Genomic DNA, 25,382 nt, shown 5'->3' with positions numbered 1-25,382 from the left:
GTCACCTCTTCTGCGTACACCGCTGTAGGGGGCTTGTTGGAGCTATGTAAGCATGTCTGCCTAATGCGGGGCTCCACCGTAGATTTTTCGTTCGGGGATTATCCCCGTAGTCTTATATCTGCCAAGGTTAATTCGTAAGGCAGCGGTCAGTGGTTGGTAGGCTCCAGGACGTGTCCACATGCCAGCAGGCCCCTTTGGGGCTCACTGCTGCTTCGAGATCCCCTGCTGGTCTAGCCTGGGGCCACGAGGCACGCAGTTACCGTGTGTTACCACAAGGAGGCACAGAAGGAGTCTTGATGGTGAAGAGGCTGTGCACTAGCAGGGGAGGACTTATGCAAGTTGTTTCCCTGTTCGCCACGAGGGCTAGCCAGCGACGCTATTTGAAAGCGAGAGGAAGCAAGTAGTGCATGCACCTTAACACTAACATAATGCTGAGACACTAGACGCATTACCCCCCCCCACACACACATACACACACACACACATGCGTGCGCGTGCACACAAGATTCATAACATATGCCTGTCTAAAATCACAAGCAAACAGTCATGCTGTCAAACACATCTCTTAATTTTGTAATAGTAACTAGTTTGTTTTATACAACACCACATATACGTTTGTACAGAGACAAGCACACACACACATATGTACACCTTCCTAAAAAAAAACATACACATACACACGTCAATATCAAATGCTAGCAGGTACAGTCTAGGAATGTTCTAGACATAAATGAACAGTGTGATGCACACCGTCATAATTATTTCCCTAATTCGTTAATTATACATAAGTGTTACTACTCCAATATTTTTAGAAACTTTTTAAAAAAAATTGCAATATACATAATATTTTCTTTCGCAGAAAACGTAACTGTAAATGGAGTGGACATAAGCTACGCAGACATTACGACCACCAATGGAGTAATACATGTACTTGAGTCTCCCCTCTTCACTCCAACTTAGGACCATCACAGAAAACGCTATATTAAGTAATCTTACGCCGTAATAAACCTAGTATAAGTTCGGGTAATACTACAATATTTTTCTTTCGTAATTTTTTATTACTTCTGTACTCTTAAGCTGACTCCTGACAGACTATGCTTGACAAAAACTGCAGAGACCTTTAAAATTGGTGTTGCAAGGAAATGCATTTTAACTCTAACCTCACACTATCCTAATATTCAAACACTCATATTTTTCGAGAACACTAAAAATATTGAAAATTAATTTCAAACACGTCATACGTAATATTTGACACAGTGTACCACAAGAGGCTATTATCTCAGTTTTCAGTATGGTGGCTGTATCGTTTTGTACTCATGAAGTGTTAGTGCCAATACAGTAATGTACAGTACTGTTATATATATATATATATATATATATATATATATATATATATATATATATATATATATATATATATATATATATATATATATATATATATATATATATATATATATATATACAGTATATACGAGATTTTAACATGAACGTTAAGTTGATGGTTTATCATATATGTTAAATCTGGAAGTGAACAGACTTAAATTTAACATGGGCATAAGTTTACCAACAGATTTATTACACTGACTGTACAAACACTATGTCAAGTGACAACACGAGCGCTCCAGCACGAGCCTTGGGCTGGTCCCTTGATCGTCACTCTGAGGCACAGTGTACTCTTGCTTCACAATAAAGCGACTGGATGTATTATTTGTGTCATGTGGCTGTTATTACCCTTGTTTATCATATGTCTGGAGTTCACAAGAGCACCCTGTGCAACGAAGCTTATTACAGAACTAAGTAAAATAAAAGTGAACTCATGCAGCCATGATTGTTTATTAAAACCAAATAGGCCAATAGAAAGTCATGTGATTTTGGCCAAACCCATTTTTAAGTGAAAATTTAAAATGGTCGCCATTGAGTATAGGATTACCCATATTCACAACTGTTTAGATACAATGCATCAATTTTAGGATACCTTTATAAAACAATTTATATTAAAATAGTCAAAAAACAATTTTGAAGACACGAAGTATGAAGAAATCCAGTTATACACAATTTTACCACAATACAATAAAGCGAGTTTTTCTGCAGATGAAAAAATGTATTAAGATATGTCGCAATTCAGTGCACAATTACACTCACAATGTCGAGGAGTTATCAGCTGAAGGAGAATTTCATCAGATTCAGGAAACGTTCCCTGGTAACCGAAATTGCCTGTTAAACAGAACCGGGTGCACACCGATCAGGTTCAGGGAGAGATTCCTGCAATACTAGACATGCAATTTATAACCCTCGCCATTATCATTACAAAAATGACAAGTAAATTGCGGATTGCTTGAGATGTCCAATAAACAAACTAGTTTAAGTTTGGAAAGCATTTTTCCTTTAGTGCCTCCAGTGGTCATTAAGATAATTCAGGTTCAGGTATCGTCTGTGTATCTGTTTAAAATCATAAATAAAAAGACTTATTCCAAACTTCTTTAGAGAGGCGGGAACGGGAAGGGTGCCTCCCCATACACCAACCTTGATCAGTTTTACTTTTGTTTTTCTGGTGTACTGTATATACAAAATATCTGAGGGACCTTTTGTAACCTAAGAACATTAAAATACGCTGAAAGGTCTCACATAAATATCTTCCATTTTGAATCGCAGCCTACATACAATGTACGGTATACATATACCTGTATTACTGTAGGAAGCTACAGGAAACTGACTGAATAACAAAGTGTTAATCAAGTGAACAGGAGCACCATGCCCCTTCCACTTTTGAGTCACATTCAACGCCCATTAGTTGCACTTTCCGTCGAAGACACAGCTCCTGACCCACTTGGTGCCGTCAGCCACCTGGGTGTAGATAGTGTGGCTCTGGTCGCAGGAGGTCTCGTTGGTAAACTGAGAGAGGATCCCCACTAGGACCCACACCTCCTCCACGCCCTTGCTAATCTCCGCCAGGTAAGGACCTCCAGAGGAACCCGCGACCATGGATAGTCCTGAGGGGTGGGAGGAACACACAACGTAACACATCGATTATCTCTGTATTTTAAATATTGCATTTGTGCTAATCAGACCAGTCATACGTGATACATAATACAACAACAAAAAAGTATGCCAATAATCAGTGTCACCAGTATCAGGAGTGGATTATTTGAGTATCCGCAGTGTAATGAGATCAACAAGAGATGGTAAGGACATGTGCTTCCGTATGTCAGCAGTATCAGGAGGCGCCATACCTGGGTGAGAGGCGCAGAACTGTGAGGGGTTGACGACCGGCTGGGTCTGGCAGGAGGAGGCAGGATTCGCCAAACCTTGACACGAGTTGAACCAGTTGGCCTCTGAGGTCCGCCAGCTGGGTGATACCACGTCAAAGATGGCGAGACTTTGATCTAGCTTGAACACCTGTAAGAAGAGTGAACACATGTTGGAAAAGTATGCACCTGTGGGAAGAGTGAACACTTGGGGGACATCTGTAGGAAGAGCGAACATCTACAGGATGAGAGTGACTTTGAACACCTTCAAAGAGATCTAGATACCTTACATGAGTGGTCAGTAGACTGGCAAATGAATTTTAATACTGATAAATGCAAGGTACTACAGATAGGGAAGACGAATACAAACGTTAAGTATAAACTAGGTAACACGGAAATAGAAAACTCAGTTTGTGAAAAAGATCTAGGTGTATTTGTTAGCAACGACTTGAAACCTAGAAAACAATGTATTAGCGTTCGCAACAAGGCAAACAAGATTCTTGGGTTCATATCTAGGTCTGTGAGTAACAGAACTGCTGACGTTATCTTGAAACTTTACCTAGCATTAGTGAGGCCACACATGGATTATGCGGTTCATTCTGGTGTCCTTATTATAGAATGGACATAGATTCTTTGGAGAGAGTACAAAGAAGAATGACAAAAATGATCCATAATATTAGAAACCTTCCATATGAAGAAAGACTGAAAAGATTAGGCTTGCATTCATTAGAGAGGCGTAGAGTTAGGGGAGATATGATAGAGGTGTTCAAGTGGGTAAGTGGGATTAACAAGGGTAAAATGGAAGATGTTCTGAAGCTCAGTAATAACGAAATAACTAGAACAAATGGCTTTAAATTAGATAAATTCCGATTCAGAAAGGATATAGGCAAGCACTGGTTTGGTAATAGAGTTGTGGATATGTGGAATAGGCTACCGAGTGCTATAGTAGGATCGGGGACGCTAGGGAGCTTCAAGACGAAGTTGGATAGGCACATGGAAGTGCTGGGATGGTGTGAAAGGATCTGCCCTGTATGGGCCAGTCGGCCTCCTGCAGTATCCCACTTTTCTTATGTTCTTGTGGTAATCGTGAGCACCTGTAGGAAGTGAACACCTATAGGAAGGGGTAATACACTCTCCTTTTCCCTCTCGCCCACTCTATATCATTATCTTCACCCCTCTCTTTCTCTATCGCTCTCTCTTACTCTGTCTGTCTACTGGTGAACAATCTCTCTCTACATACCACCTGGGTGTTGGCATCAGAGGGCATCAGTTGATTGTGGGCGAGACACACAGTAGGCAGGGCATAGTCCAAGGCTCTGAAGGTGATCACTGCCAAGTCATGCTGATATCCAATCTGAGGCAGGTAGCGCGGGTGTATGTGCAGAGACTGGGGCTGCAGGAGGAAGACGTGGTTAGAAGGTGCGGGCGTGGGAGTACTGTATGGTCATAAAGATAGGAGGAAGAAGACCATGGGCGTGGGAATAAGGGAATAACTTGGGAGTATTAAGATAATCCATAATATCAAATAGTGGCAGAAGAGTACAGCAACCCTGTGACAGGACTTACGGTAACTCGGATGCGTGGATTCAGCTCGTCGGGCCCGGGCAGTTCAAGCTGGAAGTTACGCACGTCCAGAGCTTGACGGGACACCAGAGACCTGAGACAAAGAAAGAGAATGGGAATAATATATATATATATATATATATATATATATATATATATATATATATATATATATATATATATATATATATATATATATATATATATATACGGGAAAATGGAAACAACGGAGTACCTTAGCTTTCGTCTTTATTCAAGACATCTTCAGAGGCAACTGGATTACATGGACAGAGAGAGGCTTAAATATACAGGGTGACCTTAAAAACATGAGGTCAGGTCATAATGATGACATCCACTAATCCCCACACCAACACACACGTAGAGGAGCTTAAGAGAAGGGTGGTGACGTGACTAGCCAGGTCAGGTCAGAAAAAAGGGACCCACAAAATAACTATCATACATCTAGATCAAAGGTTTTCAAAGCATTTTTAACCTTGGGCCACTGACAAATAAATTTATGTAACATATTATCAGTTTTGAACTGACTCTGCCCTATCGTAATGAATTTGTCCCGTTAGTTCGGTCCCTCAAGCTTCTAAATATTAATGTTGTTTTCAAGTATGACTCAACCATTACCAATATGTTAATAAGGAATAGCCCAAGTTTGAATGTAAATGGAAGTGTTTATTGTATTCCATGTAGCAAATGTAATTGTAATTATGTAGGTCAGACAGGAAAAACACTGCAGCTCAGAATCAAACAACATAAGTATAATATCAGAACTGCATCTGAAAGCAGTGCCTTGTTCGTTCATGTTAGGAATAATAATCACCCCATTGCTTGGAAAAAGCTTAGAAGTATTCAAATCATCTTGTGTCACAGAAAGACTTCTGTTGAAGCTAGTTTGATTAAGGAATTAAAATCAATAAACCTTAGTGATGGTCAGTTCAAAACTGATAATATGTTACATAAATTTATTTGTCAGTGGCCCAAGGTTAAAAATGCTTTGAAAACCTTTGATCTAGATGTATGATAGTTATTTTGTGGGTCCCTTTTTTCTGACCTGACCTGGCTAGTCACGTCACCACCCTTCTCTTAAGCTCCTCTACGTGTGTGTTGGTGTGGGGATTAGTGGATGTCATCATTATGACCTGACCTCATGTTTTTAAGGTCACCCTGTATATTTAAGCCTCTCTCTGTCCATGTAATCCAGTTGCCTCTGAAGATGTCTTGAATAAAGACGAAAGCTAAGGTACTCCGTTGTTTCCATTTTCCCGTGTGATTTTATCAAGATTTATCTTATCCACGTTTTCATTGTGGATTTACATGAAATATATATATATATATATATATATATATATATATATATATATATATATATATATATATATATATATATATATATATATATATATATATATATATATATATATATATATATATATATATATATATATATATATATATATATATATATATATATATATATATATATATATATAGAGAGAGAGAGAGAGAGAGAGAGAGAGAGAGAGAGAGAGAGAGAACTTCTGGATTACGGTGATTTTTGGATGAGTGAAAGTTATGTTTTTAAATATGGTGAGATTCTCCTATGCTGTTCGTGAACCCCTTAAGTACAATGCATATTGCATATCCCAAGAGTCCAACTAAATTAGGCCACTAAGATTTATGTACCATTTGAGTCCACTGCCACTAAGATTTTCTCAACCCCTTGTATACGATGACATATTACTATCTTAATAGAGACACGCTAGCTGGTGGGATTTTGTCGAGTGAAGTTGTGGTTTACGAGGTTATTCTGCCGTGGAAAAATTGTTGTACAGGATTTGTTTTCTCATGAATTGAATTCCACTTATAATTATTATGGAATTTTATCAACTGGGAAATTCTCTGGGGAGATTTTCTTTCAGCTGTTCATTCTGGGATTCTATCTTTTTCCAATTTTTGGATTTCACCTCTCACTGTTTATCCATTTATCCATTGACATTTTGCCATGTGATGATTTTGGTTAATGAAATTTCGCCCAATGAAGATTTTGTACATATAATCTATTCTTATATGGTGGGAAATTTCGTCCAATTGACTTGTTGCCAAGTGGAATTTTGCTTAATGGGAGATAATTATGACCGTGGACTTACCTGGTGAGGCAGTGAGCGGCGGTGATAGCGGCCGTGGGGGAGACGAGAGTGGCGGTACACCTCACCTCACCCTGGGAGATGAGAGCACGGACCCACGACCAGCGGCGGTGGACGTGGATGTTCCTTCCTGGGTGAGGCACACGGCCACAACCTGCCGGGAATAGGTGGTTAGTGAGCGGGGATAGGTAGTGATTGGGAATAGAGGGTTAGAGTGGGGTTGGGTGGTTAGACTGGAGTTAGGGGATTAGAGAGAGGGGATAGGTATTGATATTGAAAGTTTTGGTTAGAAAGCGGGGATAGGTAGTTAGAGAGTGGGGATAGGTGATTAATGAGTGGGAATATGTAGAGTGGGGATAGGTAGGTAGAGGGATAGATGGTTAAAGGATAGGGTTAAGTGGTTAGAGAGTAGGGATAGGTAGGTTGTGGGATAGATGGTTAAAGGATAGGGTTAAGTGGTTTAGAGAGTGGGGTTAGGTGGTTAGAGTGGAGTTAGGTGGTTAGAGTGGGGATAGGTTGTTAGAGAGTGGGGTTAAGTTGTTAAAGAATGGGGATAGGTCGTTAGAGAGTGAGGATAGGTTAGTGTAGGGATAGGTGGTTGGTATGGAAGGTCAGCTGGTTAATATTTGGGAGATAGATAGTGAGTAGCGTAGGTGTGTATATGTGGTCAGGAGGTGGGTTAGATAGTTCAAAGACCGGGATAGATAGTTGGTAGGGACGGTGAAATGATGACTAAGTCTAGTTAAGTGTCCTGAAGGTGGGAACAGGTGATAAATTTGGGGGGATAGTTGCAGGGGCGGACAGGTGGCCGGCAGGTAAAGATATGGGTATATATTCAGGAGATGAAAATAATTAGTCAGTATAGATGGATGTAGGTAGTCACTAAGATAGGGACAGATAATCGGAAGGTGGGAATTCATGGTTAGTAATTGGTATCTTTCACTCAATCTCATTCTCACCTGCGTTGGTACAGGATTTTGTCAGCTCATTGAGGAAAGGTGAACCGAAGAGTGGCTCCCAGGACCCTGAAGTACCGCACCTGTACACGCCCGCTCCCCCGTCCTCACCAGGTAATAACACCGATCCCAGGTTCGTCTGCGGGCGTAAGTCATGTACAGAAATGGGTGTAAACATGAACAATAATTTACAAGAGTGACTGTCAACATGATAGACCATTTGCAGGCATATTAAAATACATTATTTGCATGAATGTCAACGATGCTGCAAATATTTTATATACATGAATGTAAGCATGCAGTAGTTATATGCAAAAATGAATTTATAAATGAAGAATAATTTGTCACCAGGATACCACAATTCTATATGTGAATTGAAGTGAAAATGGCAACTTATCACACACACAGAAACATGCAAACACAACTAATTATATATTATTCTCATAGTAAGAAAGATTTATAACGAGATATTTAAAAATACAATGTACAGGTAATGGGACTAATGCAACGCTTTCAAAACATTAGTTTTTTGTTTTATTTTAGAGAAGAAACATTATCATAGCTAAATCTATAGTCCATTGTTGTGAAATTTAGTTTCATAAATTAAAGACAATCTATTAGAGTTAAAAGAGGTACGCTGGCCGAGTGGATACAGCGTTCGCCTCCTGTCCTAATGGTAACTTTTTTTGAGCCAAGGGACGTCAGACCTATAAGGTCCACGATCAGAAGAAGTTAAAACAGTTTATTGTTGTTAGATACATTTTGTACTAGTTAAACAGATTTTAGTAGTGTTACTTCAGAGGAACTCACCACTGGTTGGATGTCGATCTGGTTGGCACCTTGGCACTGTACGATCAACTGGGTTAGTATTGGCACAGTACCACCTGTCACACACCTGTTGACACACCTCATCATCACCATTAACAAACTCACTATGTCGTAGCATCAGCACTATAACATTAGCACCATATCCAAGCTATTATTTGCACCATCACCACTACAGTCTTAATACATAAATTATACATCATCATCACTATACAACTGATTCACAACATATGTAGACTCATAACTCAGATGTAGATTCATAACTCAGATATAGACTCATAACTCAGATGTAGACTCAAAACTCAATGTAGACTCATAACTCAGATGTAGACTGAAAACTCAGATGTAGACTCATAACTCAGATGTAGACTCATAACTCAATGTAGACTCAGGCCTCGAATGTGACTCATACTTTACTTTTACTTTTACTTCTCTCCTCTTCACTACTGATCAGCTCGTTAGCCGCTTGGGCGATCAGTCACGTCTCTGTTACACACTATTGGCAAGTACTGGACATGCACCGGCTCCTGAATGTACCTGAACCTGCTCCAGTGTTGGTCAAGTCTGGTCTTGAAAGAGCTTACACTCGGTGCCGTCACAACACTTTCTGGCAGATTGTTCCAAGAGTTCACAACTTTCACTCCGAAAAAGTTTGCCCTCACAGTTTTCTGGACCCGCGGCTACTTCAATCTTGAGCTGTGACCTCTTGTGGAGCGAGCGTCCGCCAGCTCCAATTAAGGACACTCGACTGAGTAGTGCACTTGAGATGCTTATACACGTCAGTTAGGTCGCCCCTTGCCCGTCTGTAATATATGCTATGTAAGTTCAGGCGCTCAAATCTCTCAGGGTAGTTGAGGTACCGAAGCGCAGGCACCAGTCTGGTGGCCCTCCTTTGAACATTTTCAACCAACTGACAGTCCCTAGTATATTTCGGGGACCAGATGGGGTGACAGTACTCCAGAGGGGTAAGCACTTCATTCTTGAAGATCATTACGAGGGACGGACCGTCTAGATATCTGAACGACCTTCTTATAAGACCTAATAATTTATTTGCCCGATTTACCTTCTTCTCGCAATGGCCCGAGAACTTCAGCTCATTGTCAACATACCCACCTAGGTCCTTCTCACATTCAGTCTCAAATAGTGCAGTTTCTTCATCCCGTTGGGACATATGATACGCCTCCTTACCGTTGGTACGCCCTAGGTGCATCCTCTTACACTTCGTGACATTGAATCTCAGCAACTATTTCTTCGACCATTCTTGAAGCTCACAGAGATCCTTCTGCAGCTCTTCACAGTTCGCTTGGTTCTTGATTTCCCGAAATAGCTTAGCGTCATCCGCAAACATTTGTATGGAGGAGTGTACAAAATCAGGCATGTCATTTATGAAACAAACAAATAACAGCAGGCCCAATACACTGCCCTGTGATACCCCGCTTGTGACAGGTACAGATGATGATTTCGTGCCATTAATCACCACACACTGCTTGCGGTCATGTAGAAAGTCTTCTATCCACGCTAGGACATTTCCCCGAATTCCGTACCCTTCCAGTTTGATTTTCAGCCTTTCGTGGGGTACCATGTCGAAAGCCTTGGCAAAATCTCGGTATATATTGTCGATATTACCACCCCGTTCCAGAATATGGATCCAAATATTCAATACCTTGAGCAATTGTGTTTAGCAGGAGTTCCCCTGCATAAAACCGTGTTGGCAATCCTTTACAAGGTTGTTTCGTAGTAGATGTTCCATCGCGGCCTCTCTGATAATACTTTCAAGTACTTTACATATTATGCTGGTCAGGCTCACCGGGCTATAGTTATTAGTGGAGTGATGATCGTCCTTCTTAAAGATAGGACTCACATAAGCAATTTTCCAATCACTGGGGACCTTTTGTTCATCCAGGCATTTGCATAACAGGATCTTCAGGGGCTCGGCAAGCTCGTTGTACAACTCTCTTAGCACTCTGGGATGCACCATGTTAGGGCCGGGACTCTTATGGACCTTTAGCTTTGACAGTTTATTTCTTTTACTATCTTCTGTGAACACAATGTGGGTTAGTGCTGTGTCGAACCGTCTGTCCTCAAACGCAGGAAGGTTAATCGCATCCTCTCTTGTGAACATCGAGGAAAAGAAGCTGTTCAATGTTTCAGCTTTACCCTGGTCAGAATCTGCATAACTACCATCTTCAAGCCTCAGGTCTGATACTCCTACTCGCGATTTTAATTTCGACTTTGCATAGCGGTACAACGCCTTTGGGTTTGACTTGACCTCGCTTGCAACCAGCCTCTGGAACTCCTTTTCATCAGCCCTTCGACACTTTGCCTTTGCTTGGTTTCTGGCTCTTGCATACATCCTCCTGTCCTGCTCATCATTTGACCCAACCCTCGTCTTGAATTTCTGGGTTTTCTTCTTAACTTTGTCGATCGCCGCATGGTTCATGTGTAGGGATCCCCTCGTATTCCTAGAGGCACTGGGTTTGGTCTTGTGTATATATTTAGCGATCAAATAGGTCACTTTACTAGTTACGATATTCAGCGTAGTGTCTGCGTTTTTGTGCCTTAATGAGTCAGGCCAGTGGATACCCCTCATCTCTACCCTCATTCCGTTGTAATTTCCTTTGTAATATTTGCACCTTGGCCTGGCTTTATCTTGAACTAGGTAACATTTAAATCTGAATGACAGCACTACATGGTGACTGGTGCCAACTGGGGCAAGATGTTCCAGTTTAGCCACCATACCTTCCTCGTTTGTTATGAAGAGGTCTAGTGGCTTGGATGTTTGCTCCCCTCTGTAATGTGTCGGGTCTCAAACATGTTGGAACAAAATATTATCTCTCAGAGCTTCTACAAAAAGAGTAGCAGGGTTATGCAAGTCATTTGGGGTGAACTCGTTCTCCAGTCGATGTCGCCATAGTTAAAGTCCCCCATGATAAGAAGGTGGCTAGGGTTGAGCATCGCTGCTTTGTCTATTAAGGCTCTTAAGTTCCTTTGATTTAGTGGGCCACAGTTTGGGTATTTGTAGATACACCTGACAATAGGTAAGTCACCTCCCTTTAATTTAATTTTAAACCACTTGGACTCTTCGAAAACATCCTCTCCCTGTACCTTCGCCTGGCTGGCTCTAAGGTCTTGCCTAGCATAGATAACCACACCCCTCTTACAGGTTTCTTGAGAAAGGTTCGTAAATGAGTCATATCCAGCAATAATAAACTCACATTCCTCTGGGTCGATTCTCTTGTTCTTGTAAAACAGTTCTACAACTCCTACAACATCGGGTTGGCGTACCTTCAGTAGTGTTTCAAACTCCTATCTCTTATCAAGGAACTTTTGTTTTCGGATCACAGGTTAAGTTTCCTGCTTGGTGTACACGAAGAAGAATCTTTCCATAAGAGAGAGAAAATTTCCTATTAAAGTTAAAGTTACTGATGACAAAAGGAATTCAGTTATTTTCATATAATTCAACAACTTCAATATCTGGGACGATATTCTTATGAATCACATTTTTGTTTTCGAGTAAGAACCTAAGTTGTGATGTGATGATCGGATAACTAGTAAACTTAACTCTGAACATTTTGAAAATTTATGTACAAGTAATTTTTAAGCGTTATGGAGTTTGTTACAGATGTTTGCGTCGATATAAGGTCGAAAGTTAAGATCACGTTGCCAGGAATAAACTACAAATGTTCGCAATATTCATATTCATACAGTTGTACAACAATCAATTACGGTCGTACATGTTAGTTAACGTAAATCTGACGATTCATTTTACACTCAATAACCCATAAAACAAGTAGGTGTAACTTCTTTATTGAGTCCCCTAGTTATATTCTAACAAAAGCCTGGGTGGTGGCAATCTACCTAGTAAGTATATTTTGACCAAGTGATGTTAAAGAATTATATGGTTTTCCCAAGTTAATCCATTGAATAGAATATAACTAAGCGAGCGAGGAGCTTCTTGATAAGTTCAAGGCAGCTATAGATCGTATTAGGACTAAGGGAGGGATCCCTATCACATGCGGTGTCCTGCCTAGAAGGAGAGTTCGCAGTGAATGCTTGTCAAGGGCAGTTGGTGTCAACGACTGTCTTGGCAGATATTGCAAGTCAATATCAGTCACATTCATTGACAACTGGGACAACTTCTATGGCAGAAGGGACCTTTATGCTAGGGATGGGGTGCACCTGTCTAGGGATGGAGTAGCAACCCTGGCTGGAGCTCTAGAGGGGGCAGTTCAAAAGATATCGAAGTCTGTGAACTGCTAGGGGAACATATGAGCACGGGGGTGGAGGAGACTGCAGTGGAAGCGGGTAAACAAAGTGAAAGATTACAGGGAAATAGTGTTAGGAATGATGACAAAACTAAATTAGACAGGGAGTTTAAAACTAAACGCGGTAAAGGGAGGACTCAGGACACGTCTAACTTAAATGTATACTACGCGAACAGTAGAAGTATGAGAAACAAAATGGATGATATTAGGGTCTTGGTATGTACCGAAAAAATCGATATAATAGCATTCACTGAAACATGGATCAACCAAGACACACGTGAGTTACCAGTCGAATACCAAATTGCGGGTTACAAACTGTTCCATACCGATAGGCAGACCAGGAAAGGAGGCGGAGTAGCAATCTATGTTAGGGATAATCTGAAGTGTGAAATAAATAAGGAAATAAAAACTGAGCAGAATACAGAAACAATTTGGATAGAATTAATCGACGGTAGGGAAAAATTAATCACAGGAGTAATATATAGACCTCCCAATCTTGATAGAGTCAATGAGCGACTTATCTGGGATGAAATGCGCAGGGCTTCCATACACAACAAAGTCTGTATAGTAGGCGACTTTAACCTTGGCCAAATAGATTGGACTGACCTTACAGGTAACTCAGAATCACAGGATTTTCTCGAGACGATCCAGGACTGTTTTCTAAGTCAACTTATAACCGAACCCACCCGGGGTAATAATATACTCGATTTAGTTCTGTCAAACAGAGATAACATCATTAGCAATGTCGAGGTAGAGAACGAACTTGCAAACAGCGATCACAAAGAAATTAGATTCCAGTTAGATTTTCAGGTCAGACGTAAAGGGAATTCCATTAAAGTCCCAGATTTCAGAAGGGCAAACTTTGATAGTTTAAAGAGGCAGCTGAGAGAGGGGGTGTCGCGCTTGGCCGTGAACCTGACAGATGACACTGACCTGATAACGAGATCTGAGATTGCCGAATTCCACGACAATTTAAATAGTGAGTTACTTAATGCACAAAGGCAGAACATACCATACAAAAAACTCAGATCAGACAACAATGACCCTAAATGGATAAATAATTAATTAAAGAACATCATTGGCCAAAGGAAGGCTATAGGTACAAGCATAAATCGTGGCTAAATTCACCTCCGGGATTATTATAGGGTATTGGCGAGTAGGGTTAAAACCGAGATAAGGAAAGCCAAGAGGAATAATGAGGTAAGGATAGCAAGGGAGGCGAAGACAAACCCCAAAGGATTCTACCAAATGTATGAAACTAAAACACGAGAAAAGATTGGACCAATACGGTCAGACACCAGCGAGCTCACTGATAACGACAGAGAAATGAGCAATAATTTGAATAAATATTTTTCAACAGTTTTCACCACCGAAAATTTAAACATGATACCCGGGGCACCGACTTTATTCAGAGATAGTTAAGAAAACAAATTAAGCGAGATAGTAGTGACTAGTAACGATGTTAGTAAGCAAATAGACAAACTAAAGCCTAATAAGTCACCTGGTCCCGATGAGATATTTGCCAGAGTATTAAAGGCATGTAAGGAAGAGCTTAATATGCCCTTAGCAAAGTTGTTTAACATGTCCTTAAAAACAGGTGTAGTACCAGAATCCTGGAGGATAGCGAATGTAATACCGATTTTCAAGAAGGGGGATAGATCACTATCCTCTAACTACCGCCCAATCAGTCTAATATCAATAGTAGGCAAATTACTGGAAGCACTCATTTCAAAATCTATTCGAAATCACCTGGAGAAGCACAGATTGATCAATGATTCCCAGCATGGCTTCACAAGCGGACGTTCATGTCTAACTAATCTATTAACATTCTTTTCATCAGTTTTCGAATCGGTGGACGAGGGGCACAATTATGATGTGGTATATCTTGACTTTAGCAAAGCCTTCGACAGAGTCCCTCACGAAAGACTAATTAGAAAGGTAAGAAGCACATGGCATCAAAGGTAATATCCTTAAATGGATTAGGGCGTGGTTACAGGACAGGAAACAGCGAGTGAGCATTAATGGCACTAAGTCCCATTGGAGCACCGTCACTAGTGGAGTTCCCCAAGGCCCAGTACTTGGACCATTATTATTTATTATATACATAAACGACATAGATATCGGCATAGACAGCAACATAAGCAAATTTACTGATGACACTAAAATAGGACGTGTTATTAAATCTGACGAGGACTCCACAAAACTACAGGAAGATCTAAGCAAATTTTTCGAATGGTCTGAAAAATGGCAGATGAAATTCAACATGGGCAAATGTAAAGTACTCAGTATAGGAGATGTAAACAGGGAAACCAGTTACCAGATGAACAATGATGCCATAGAGAAATCCGACTGCGAGAGAGATTTAGGAGTAATGATAAGTAGGAACCTTAAGCCAAGTAAACAATGTGTTTTTGCTCGTAACAAGGTTAATAAGGAACTTAGGTTCATACAAAGGAGGTCATCCTAAAACTGTATCTTGAGCTTGTGAGACCACACCTGGATTACGCAGTTCAGTTCTGGTCACAGTATTACAGAATGGATATAGAATCCTTGGAAAGAATTCAGAGGAGAATGACAAGACTAATCCGGGGCATTAGGAACCTTGAGTATAGAGTATAGAGACAGGTTAAAGCATCTTAATTTGCACTCCCTCGAGAGACGTAGAGCGAGGGGCGACCTGATAAGTGTGTATATGTGGAAGGCAGGGTTAAACAAAGGGACATTGAGTACTCCGACTATCAACCAGGAGCAGGCTTTCTTAACAATGGTTTTAATTAGACAAATTTAGGTTTTGGCGTGAAATAGAGTAAACACTGGTTTGGAAACAAGTAATGGATGAATGGAACAAGTTGCAAATATCATCATTAACTCAAATAGCTGAATAGCTGGCTTATAGGTTGGATAACATATGAGCAATAGGGTTGGTATAAACAGGAATGCCCGGTATGGAGCCAATAGGCCGCTGCAGTTTCCTACGTTGTTCTTATATTCCTATATTTCTTATGTAAAATAAGAAACTATAAGAAACAAATAATGACATTGAAAGAAATAAACATTAAGTAAGAAAAGGAAATATAGAAAATAAATAATAAAACAGAAAAAGAAACAAAAAGACAGAAAACAATATATTGCATAAAATACAAAATATCTCCTCCTATACACTTATGTCTACGTATTAATAAGATATAATTAAATAGATAAATATTTAAAGCAAATTAATAATCCCCCCTTACAACATGACTTGGCCCTCGACATAATAATGCCACCCAGTGCACTATGAGTTATCCTTCTCTATTTCATGTCCTCACTCCTATCCCTCACCCCCATTCTCATCACATTACACCACTCGCCTAATACCCCCCCTCAAAACACAACACGACACACCACTCTCCTCTTCTCCGCCTCAAAACACAACACAACACAACACACCACTCTCTTCTTCTCCCCCTCAAAACACAACACAACACAACACACAACTCTCCTCCACCCCCTCCTCTACTTTCAACACAGCCACTCTCCGCTCCCCCCCAACAACGCAACACAACACACTTCTCTTCCTCCCACACAACACAACACAACACAGCACTCTTTCTTCCCTCCTCACAACACAACACACGACTCTTCTCCTTCCGCCTCACAACACAACACACACAACTCTCCTCCTTCCCTCACAACACAACACACCACTCTCCTCCTCCCCCTCACAACACAACACACCACTCTCCCTTCCTCCCCCACAACACAACACACCACTCTCCTGTGTCCTTCCCCTCACAACAACACACCACTCTCCCTTCCACCCTCACAACACAACACACACCACTCCTTCCCCTCACAACACAACACTACACTATCCTCCACCCTCCTACTTGCAAACACACCACTCTCCTCCTTCCCCACAACACAACACACCACCACTCCCCTCTCCTCCTCACAACACAACACACCACTCTCCTCTTCCCTCCTCAAAACACAACACAACAAACCACTCTCCTGCCCTCACAACACAACACACTTACCCTCCTCACAACACAACACACCACTCCTCCTCCCTCTCACAACACAACACACCACTCTCCACCTCCTCCTCACAACACAACACACCACTCTCCTCCCAACACAACAACACACCACTCTCCTCCTCCTCACAACACAACACAACACTCTCACAACACAACACACCACTCTCCTCTTCCCTCCCTCAAACACACAACACACCACACCACCTCCTCTTCCCTCTCCCAAAACACAACACAACAAACCACACCTCCTGCGCTCACACACAACACACTACTCTCCTCCTCCCTCACAACACACACACCACTCTCCTCCTCCTCACAACACAACAACACACCACTCTCCTCCTCCTCACAACACACAACACAACACCTCCCCCCCACATCACAACACACACTCTCCTCTTCCTCCTCACAACACAACACACCACCTCCTCTCCCCACCCACATCATAACACACCACTCTCTCTTCCTCCTCACAACCCAACACACCACTCTCCCCCACATCACAACACACACCACTCTCCTCCTTCCCCTCACAACACAACACACACTCCTCCTCCTCCACACAAGACAACAACCACTCTCCTCCCCCTCACAAAACAAAACACACCACTCTCCTCCTTCTCACAACACAACGCACCACTCTCCTCTTCCTCCCCTACAACACAACACACCACCTCCTCCCCTCAACACAACACACCACTCTCCTCCTCCTCACAACCCAACACAACACTCTCCTCCTTCCCCTCACAACACAACACCTCTTCCCCCTCACAACACAACTCACCACCTCTCCTCACAACACAACACACCACTCTCCTCTTCACAACAACAACACACCACTCTCCCTCACAACACAACACACCACTCTCCTCACAAAAACAAGCACACCACGCTCCACCCTCCTCAAACACAACAACACACCACCTCTTCCCCTCAACACAACACACCACCTCCTCTTCCCTCCTCACAACACAACACACCACTCTCCTCCCCCACATCAAACACACCACTCTCCTCCTTCCCTCACAACACAACTCACCACCCTCACAACACAACACACCACCTCCTTCCTCATCTACAAGACAACACTTCTGCAACTCCTCTCACAACACAACACAACAAACCACCTCCTCCTTCCCCCTCACAACACACACATCACTCTCCTTCTCCCTCACAACACAACACACCACTCTCCCTCTTCCCTCACAACACAATACTACACTATCCTCCTCCACCCCCCCTCTCCACTTGCAACATACCACTCTCCTCCTCACAACACAACACACCACTGTCCTCCCTTCCCCCATACAACACACAACACACCACTCTCCTCTTCCCTCACAACACAACACACCACTCTCCTCCTTCCCTCACAACACAACACACCACTCCCTCCTTTCCCCTCACAACACAACACACCACTCTCCTCCTTCCTCCATACAACACAACACACCACCCCTCCTCCTTCTCACAACACAACACACCACTCTCCTCCCCCTCACAAAACAAACACACCAATCTCCCTCTTCCCTCCCTCAAAACACAACACACCACTCTCCTCTTCCCCCTTCACAACACAACACACCACTCTCCTCCTTCCCCTCACAACACAACACACACTATCCTCCACCCCCTCTACTTGCAACACACCACTCTCATCCTCTCCTCACAACACAACACACCACACCACTCTCCTCCTTCCCCCACAACACACCACTCTCCTCCTCCTCACAACACAACACTCCACTCCTCCTCCTCTAACCTAACAACACCCTCCTCCTCCCCCCTCATAACACACCTCTCCCCCACCAACACCTCTCCTCACCCCCCTCTGCTTACACCCTCTCCTCTTCCCAACACAACCTTTCCTCCTCCTCCCCTCCCAACACAGACAACTACTTTCTCTTCCTCCTCACTACACAACACACTCTCTCCTCTACCCCTCACAACACAACACCTATTCCCCTCACAACACAACACACCACTCTCTCCTTCCCCCTCCCCAGATAACAACATCTCCCCTTCCCCTCACAACAAAACTCTCTCCTCCTCCCCACACCACAATACAACTATCCTCTTCTCCCTACCTTCACAACTTTTCATCTCCCCCCCTCACACAACACAACTCTTCCTCTTTCTCCCCTCCACAACCCCTTACTCTCCTCCCCCTCACACCTTCACTTTCCTCCTCACCCCCCCTCATAACTTATCACACACTCCCCTCTCCCTTTTCTTACACTCTACAACCCTACAAAACACCATTTTCTCCTCCTCCTAACCCCATCTCCACCTCTTCCCCTCACCATACAACCCTCCTTTCTCCTACCCTTCTCACACATCACATCACACCCTCCTCCTCCCCTCTTCTCCCAGACTTCCTCTCCTCCCCCCTCTCAACACAACTGGCAACACCACTCTCCTTTTCTCCTCCTCCACAACACACCACTCTCCTCCCCCAACACACTCTCCTCCTCCCCCTCCCATGCAACCCTCTTCCCCTTACCTTCTCCCTCCTCCCTTAACAACCTTACACCTCTCCCCCTCAGCCTTTCCTCCTTCTCCCCCACCTCACAACTCCTTCTCACCCTCACAGCCTAACCTCGTCTCTCCCTCCCAACACAACTCACACTCTCCTCCCCTCACAACACAACACACTTCTCCTTGCTCTCCTCCTCCTCCTCAACACAACCCCTCTCCCTCCCTCCCCACACAACACACCATCTCTTACTCTCTCCTCCTCCCCAACACACATCACACCTCCTCCCTCCTGCTTCCACTCTCCTCTTCCTCTCCACAACACAACACACCACTCTCCTCCTCCCCTCCACAACACAACACACCACTCTCCCTCCTCACCTTTACTCCTCTCCTCCTTCACAACCTGTACAATCCCCCCACAAAACAAACACACAATTCTCCTCTTCCGTCCTCAAAACACAACACAACCACACCCTCCTCCCTCACATCTTACTCCCCCCTCTCCCCTCAACCCTCCTCCCCCACCCATCACCTTACACCCTCTCCTCCTTCCTTCTCACAACACAACACACCCTCTCCTCCCCCCTCACAACACACCACTCCCCCTCACAACACAACACACCACCCTCCTCCCCCCACACCACATCCCCACACCATCTCCTCCTTCCCTTCTCACAACACAACACACCACTCCCTCCCCTCACAACACAACACACCACTCCCCTCACCTTACACCCCTCCCCCACACAACACCTCTCCTCCTCCTCCCTCACAACACAACACACCAATCTCCTCTCCCCCACCAAATCACAACATCCTCTCCTCCCTCTCACAACAAGCCACGACTCTCCTCTTCCTCTCCACAACTACTCCGCTCCTCCCCTCACAACACAACCAAACCACTCTCTCTTCCCCCTCACAACCCACCACTCTCCTTCCCCTCACAAGACAACATCCTCTCCTCCTTCCCCCCTCACAACACAGCACACCACTCTCCTCTTCTACCCTCCACAACCACTCCTGCCCCCTCATAACTTACTTTACTCCTCCCCCTACAACCTTTTCTCCTCCCCCTCACAACACAACACAACACTCTCTCCCCTCCCTCACAGCACACAACTCTATCATCTTCTCCCCTCAAATACAACACACCACTTTCCTCCTCCCCCTCACAACCCCACACCCTCTCCTCTTCCCTTCCTAACCTCACATACCACTCTCCTCCTTCCATCTCACAAAACACACCACTCTCCTCCTTCCCCTCCTCCAAACACACCACTCTCTTCCTTCCCCCTCACAACCTCTCCTCTTCCTCCTCACAACACAACACACCACTCTCCTCCTTCCCCCTCACAACACCACCTCCTCCTTCCCCTCACAACAAAACCACAATACTCTCCTCCCCCCACAACACATATCCCTCTTCTCCTCCTCCACAACACAACCATATCCTCTTCTCCCCCTCACAACACAACACAACACACCACTCTCTCCTTCCCCCTCACAACCCAGCACACCATCCTCCTCCTTCCCCCTCACCCAACCTAACCTACACTCCCTCAGACTCCTGCACAACACAACACTCTCCTCTTCTCCCCCTCACAACAAAACACAATGCTCCTCCTCCCCCCACACAACCCCACTATCCTCTTCCCTCCTCACCTAACACCACAACAATATCTCTTCTCCCCCCCTCACAACACAACACAACAATATCCTCTTCTCCCCTAACACAACACACCACTCTCCTCCTCCCCCCCTCACAACCTGGCTAACACACTACTCTCCTCTTCTCCCTTCCACAACACAACCACCAATCTCCTCCTCCTTCCTCACAACACACCACAACACACCACTCTCCTCTTCCTCCCCTCACCACACACACCACTCTCTCCTCCCCCTCACAACATAACACACCATTTTCTCCTCCCCTCACAACACTAACCTCTCCCTTCTCCCCTCACAACCCACACACCTCTCCTCCTACCCTTGACACATCACATCACACCACTCTCCTCCCTCCCCCCTCTTCTCTCCCCAAGACCTCCTCCTCCCCCCCCTCACACCTAACACACCACTCTCCTCCCTCATCACAACACAACCCAACATAACCCAACACAACACACCACTCTCCTTTCTCTCCTCTCACACCCTCTCCTCCTCCCCTCACAACACAACACACAACTCCTTCTCCCCCTCACTACAACCACCCCTCTCCCCTCCTCCTCCTCCTCCTCACACCCCACACCACTCTCCCTCCCCTCACACACACACCACTCTCCCCCCCTCCTCACACAACACTCCTTCTCCCGCTCACAACCTCCACTCTCCTCCTCCTCACAACCTGACACAGACAACACACCACACCTCCTCCTCCTCTTCACAACACGACCCACCACTCGTCCTCCCTCAAAACACAAACACGCTCCCTCCTCCCAACACCAACACACCACTCTCCCCATCAGACACAACCCACTCCTCCTCGCCTCACAACAGAACACACCACTCTCCTCCCTCACAACATCCACACCACTCCTCCCCTCACGACAAACACCACTCTCCTCCTCTCCCTCACAACACAACACACACTCCTCCTCCTCCTCCTCAACACACACACCCTCTCTTCCTCCTCCCAACACAACCTCCACTCTCCTCCTCCTCCCACAACACAACACACCACACCTCCTCCCCTCACAACACAACACACACCTCTCCTCCTCCCCTCACAACACAACACACCACTCTCCTCCTCTCACCCAAAACCACCACTCTCCTCCCCTCACAACACAACCCACCCTCCTCCTCCCCTCCAACACAACACACCACTCCTCCTCCTCCCACAACACAACACACCACTCTCCTCCTCCTCCTCCTCCACAACTCACACTCCTCCTCCTCCTCCTCCTCACAACACAACCTCCCTTCCTCCTCCTCCTCACACCACAACACCTCTCCTCCCCTCCTCCTCACAACACAACACCCCCTCCTCCCCTCACCTACACAACACACCACCCTCCTCCCCTCACCACCAACACACCACTCCTTCTCCTCTCACAACACAACACACAACTCTTCCCTCCACCCTCCACAACCACAACACCCTCCCTTCTCCCCCTCACAACACACACACACCACTCTTCCTCCCCTCACAACACAACACACCACTGCTCCTCCCCCTCACCACACAACACACCACTTCGCCTCCCCCTCACAACACAACACTCCTTCTCCCCCTCACAACACAACACACCACTCCTCACCCTCACAATACAACACACCACTCTTCTCCCCTTACAACACAACACACCACTCCTCCCCCTTTTTACAACAGAGCCTCCCCCCTTCCCCCCCTGCCCCTCACTCCATTTTCCCATCTCTCCCAGCACCAACCTGATTCCCGGGGGCGAGCCATTTCCACACATCAGGACGTTGGATGTGTATCCAAACCCTGCCGGCATCCTGCACTTCTGCCCTGAACCTGTGAAGTAGGAACCATCGGAATGTGTCACTTATCAAATATGTTTACTATTTTGTGGACAAGTGAACCAAAACTATAGAACAATAAATAAGTTATGAGAGAAATATCAGCAGTATGGTAGTCTACAACTCTGCTGCGCATTACAAACATATTTCTGCGATAACTTTATATTATACTAGTGACGATTAGAATAAACAGAAATATTCATAAGTAAGAAAATATGGCTGCCAAAACCTCTTGTTTCTAATGTTATGATATTAAGTGAAACTGTAACCTGTAGAAATATATTGAGTAAATCTTAACTCCATATAGATTCAATCAACAGAGATAAAAAGTAAAATTTTTATGTTTTAGAATAATCCCGATTAATCTAAGATCACGTAAATTGAAATGAAACACTTGTAAAAATGACAAATATAATAAAAACATTAGAATATCTTGTTAACAGAAATATAGAGGTGCTACACGTCAGAAACCATAAAGTTACTTCAGCACTCAACGTCACTGTTGAGTATTTATTTTTTTAATAAATCAACTAGAATCAAATTTTGCTGTGCGTAAAATTTTAGTCCTATTTTCTTGTGTTGTGGCCGTGGTTTTGAGAATGATCTCTAATGTACTGTATAGTGCAGTAAGTGGATTTGTTTAATTGTAGATATCCCGAGAAGAAGCATCGTTATGAACATCACAGTACTGCAATGGAAAGATATCGAGAGGTGTACCACCAGAAAAGATGAGTCGTGTAAATGCTGTTCAAAATTTTAAAAATGGAAAAAAGAATCTGTTAAGGAATTGTATTTGTCTGTATATCCTGCAAAACTTTGCCCAATTTGTAAAGATAACCGAAATCAACGCGGCGTTACCGAGGTTTTTTTAAGCTTTACTTAGGCAGGCATAAGGCAAGTGAAGAAAATAAAAACTGTGGTATATACGATTCGATTCTTTTTATATTAGATGTGACTGATTTTATACTTTGAAGAACATTTATATTTATCAAAATCAGCGAGTTCTGAATGACAGTTGTACACATATTTGAGCTACACGAACTTAACAATTTATTTCCGTAAATAAATTAACCTCATATATTTGCGATTCATCTACAGTATTTTCTTCGCGCTTTAAAATCCAATATTAGATCGTTCCATCAATATCAGCAGAAGGACTCACTTATAGCACTACAATCGATGCTTCTAGGGACGCAGAACGTGCCAGGAAGCTGAGGACACTTCCGACTGGAGGCACTGCAGGTGTCTTGTTGCTGCTGGATGTTAACATTAGGTCCAGAAGGGAGAAGCTGGGGGCTGGGGAGTGATGGCGCCTGGCTGAAGTTCTGTAAAGAAAGAGGTGATGAAGATATGTATGGATGATGACTCTCTCTCTCTCTCTCTCATCTTTTTCTTACGTTTGTTGGTTGAAAGAGTGTGTGAGCCCGGAGTTGACGACTTGTGAAGGAGTAGTGGTGAGGAGTTGCTGTTGAAGTCGTAAGAGTCATCTTAAAAGGTAGCAGGTAGATGTGGTGTTGATATCATATTACAGTACTGAGGAGTGTACAAGTAGGAATAATGTTGAGTGCTTGTTGTGACACTAAAATCTTATATATTCGTTTGGCTGTAAGGGTCTGAGTGTAGTGTCAAAGACGAGTATATATTATGTAACACTTAAGCAACATCAACCTTTACACTGGTTCAACAAACTGGACTAAAACTGGTAATTCATATAGACTTAAAAATTATGTACGAGTGACGTAACAGGGTTTACATCCAAAAGTAAATATAGCCTATTTTAAGAATTAAGAAGCTCCTTGTAGATCTAATTTATGTATTATATGGATACATTGATAAATATAGACATACAATTTATTATGATAATTAATATGTTTAAATACATTTTACACGAAAAGCTTATAGTCTACGGCATAAAGAGGGGGTGGGGGAGGGGGGGTCCAAGCAATCGTTAAATTTCAACTAGAGGCCTTATATATAACCTGGCTCAAACATCACCTTAACAACCTAAACATATATGCTTATTTATTCATATTTACTTTTTCTGGTACAGTTTCATATAGACACCCGAGAACCCTTACCTCTTGGCGTCACTAAGCAGCAGTAGAGAGGGTAATCACCGTATTCGAATAACATAAACTCTCATTTTAGGATTTTACTTAACGGTTCAGACGAAAAAAAAGTATGATTATCAAAATTACTGTTCCCCCCTTCCCTCACCCACCCTACAACATCATACACTTTCTATACGTGTGTGGGCGTGATGCTGTGTGTGTGTGCGTGTGTGTGTGTTCAGGATGGTGGATATCATGTTAAATGTGTGTGTGTGTGTGTGTGTGTGTGTTCAGGATGGGGGATATCATGTTAAATGTGTGTGTGTGTGTGTGTG

The 25,382-nt window shown here is 43.6% G+C and overlaps 2 protein-coding genes across 2 annotated transcripts in view; one reads left to right on the top strand and one right to left on the bottom strand.

Annotated features, from left to right (window-relative positions):
* The window catches only part of LOC121862611, a 37,679-nt gene extending 36,540 nt beyond the window's left edge, over positions 1-1,139 (top strand). The window contains exon 13 of the mRNA XM_042360928.1: positions 860-1,139. Coding sequence (XP_042216862.1) covers positions 860-960 — 101 coding nt within the window. The 3' untranslated portion in view covers positions 961-1,139. The remainder of the gene's footprint in view (positions 1-859) is intronic.
* A 681-nt stretch (positions 1,140-1,820) lies between these two features.
* Positions 1,821-25,382, bottom strand: part of LOC121862391 (serine protease 53-like) — a 49,238-nt gene continuing 25,676 nt past the window's right edge. Inside the window, exons 3-11 of the mRNA XM_042360657.1 lie at positions 24,159-24,321; positions 22,904-22,991; positions 8,734-8,818; positions 7,927-8,062; positions 6,971-7,121; positions 4,815-4,905; positions 4,489-4,641; positions 3,234-3,399; positions 1,821-2,993 (exon numbers count right to left, since the gene is read on the bottom strand). Of these exons, the coding sequence (XP_042216591.1) occupies positions 2,791-2,993; positions 3,234-3,399; positions 4,489-4,641; positions 4,815-4,905; positions 6,971-7,121; positions 7,927-8,062; positions 8,734-8,818; positions 22,904-22,991; positions 24,159-24,321 (1,236 nt within the window). The 3' untranslated portion in view covers positions 1,821-2,790. The remainder of the gene's footprint in view (positions 2,994-3,233; positions 3,400-4,488; positions 4,642-4,814; positions 4,906-6,970; positions 7,122-7,926; positions 8,063-8,733; positions 8,819-22,903; positions 22,992-24,158; positions 24,322-25,382) is intronic.

The sequence above is a fragment of the Homarus americanus genome, unplaced genomic scaffold, assembly GCF_018991925.1.
Source record: "Homarus americanus isolate GMGI-L3 unplaced genomic scaffold, GMGI_Hamer_2.0 scaffold31037, whole genome shotgun sequence".
In the NCBI taxonomy this organism is placed as follows: domain Eukaryota; kingdom Metazoa; phylum Arthropoda; class Malacostraca; order Decapoda; family Nephropidae; genus Homarus; species Homarus americanus.
This window is presented reverse-complemented; position numbering and strand designations above follow the sequence as displayed.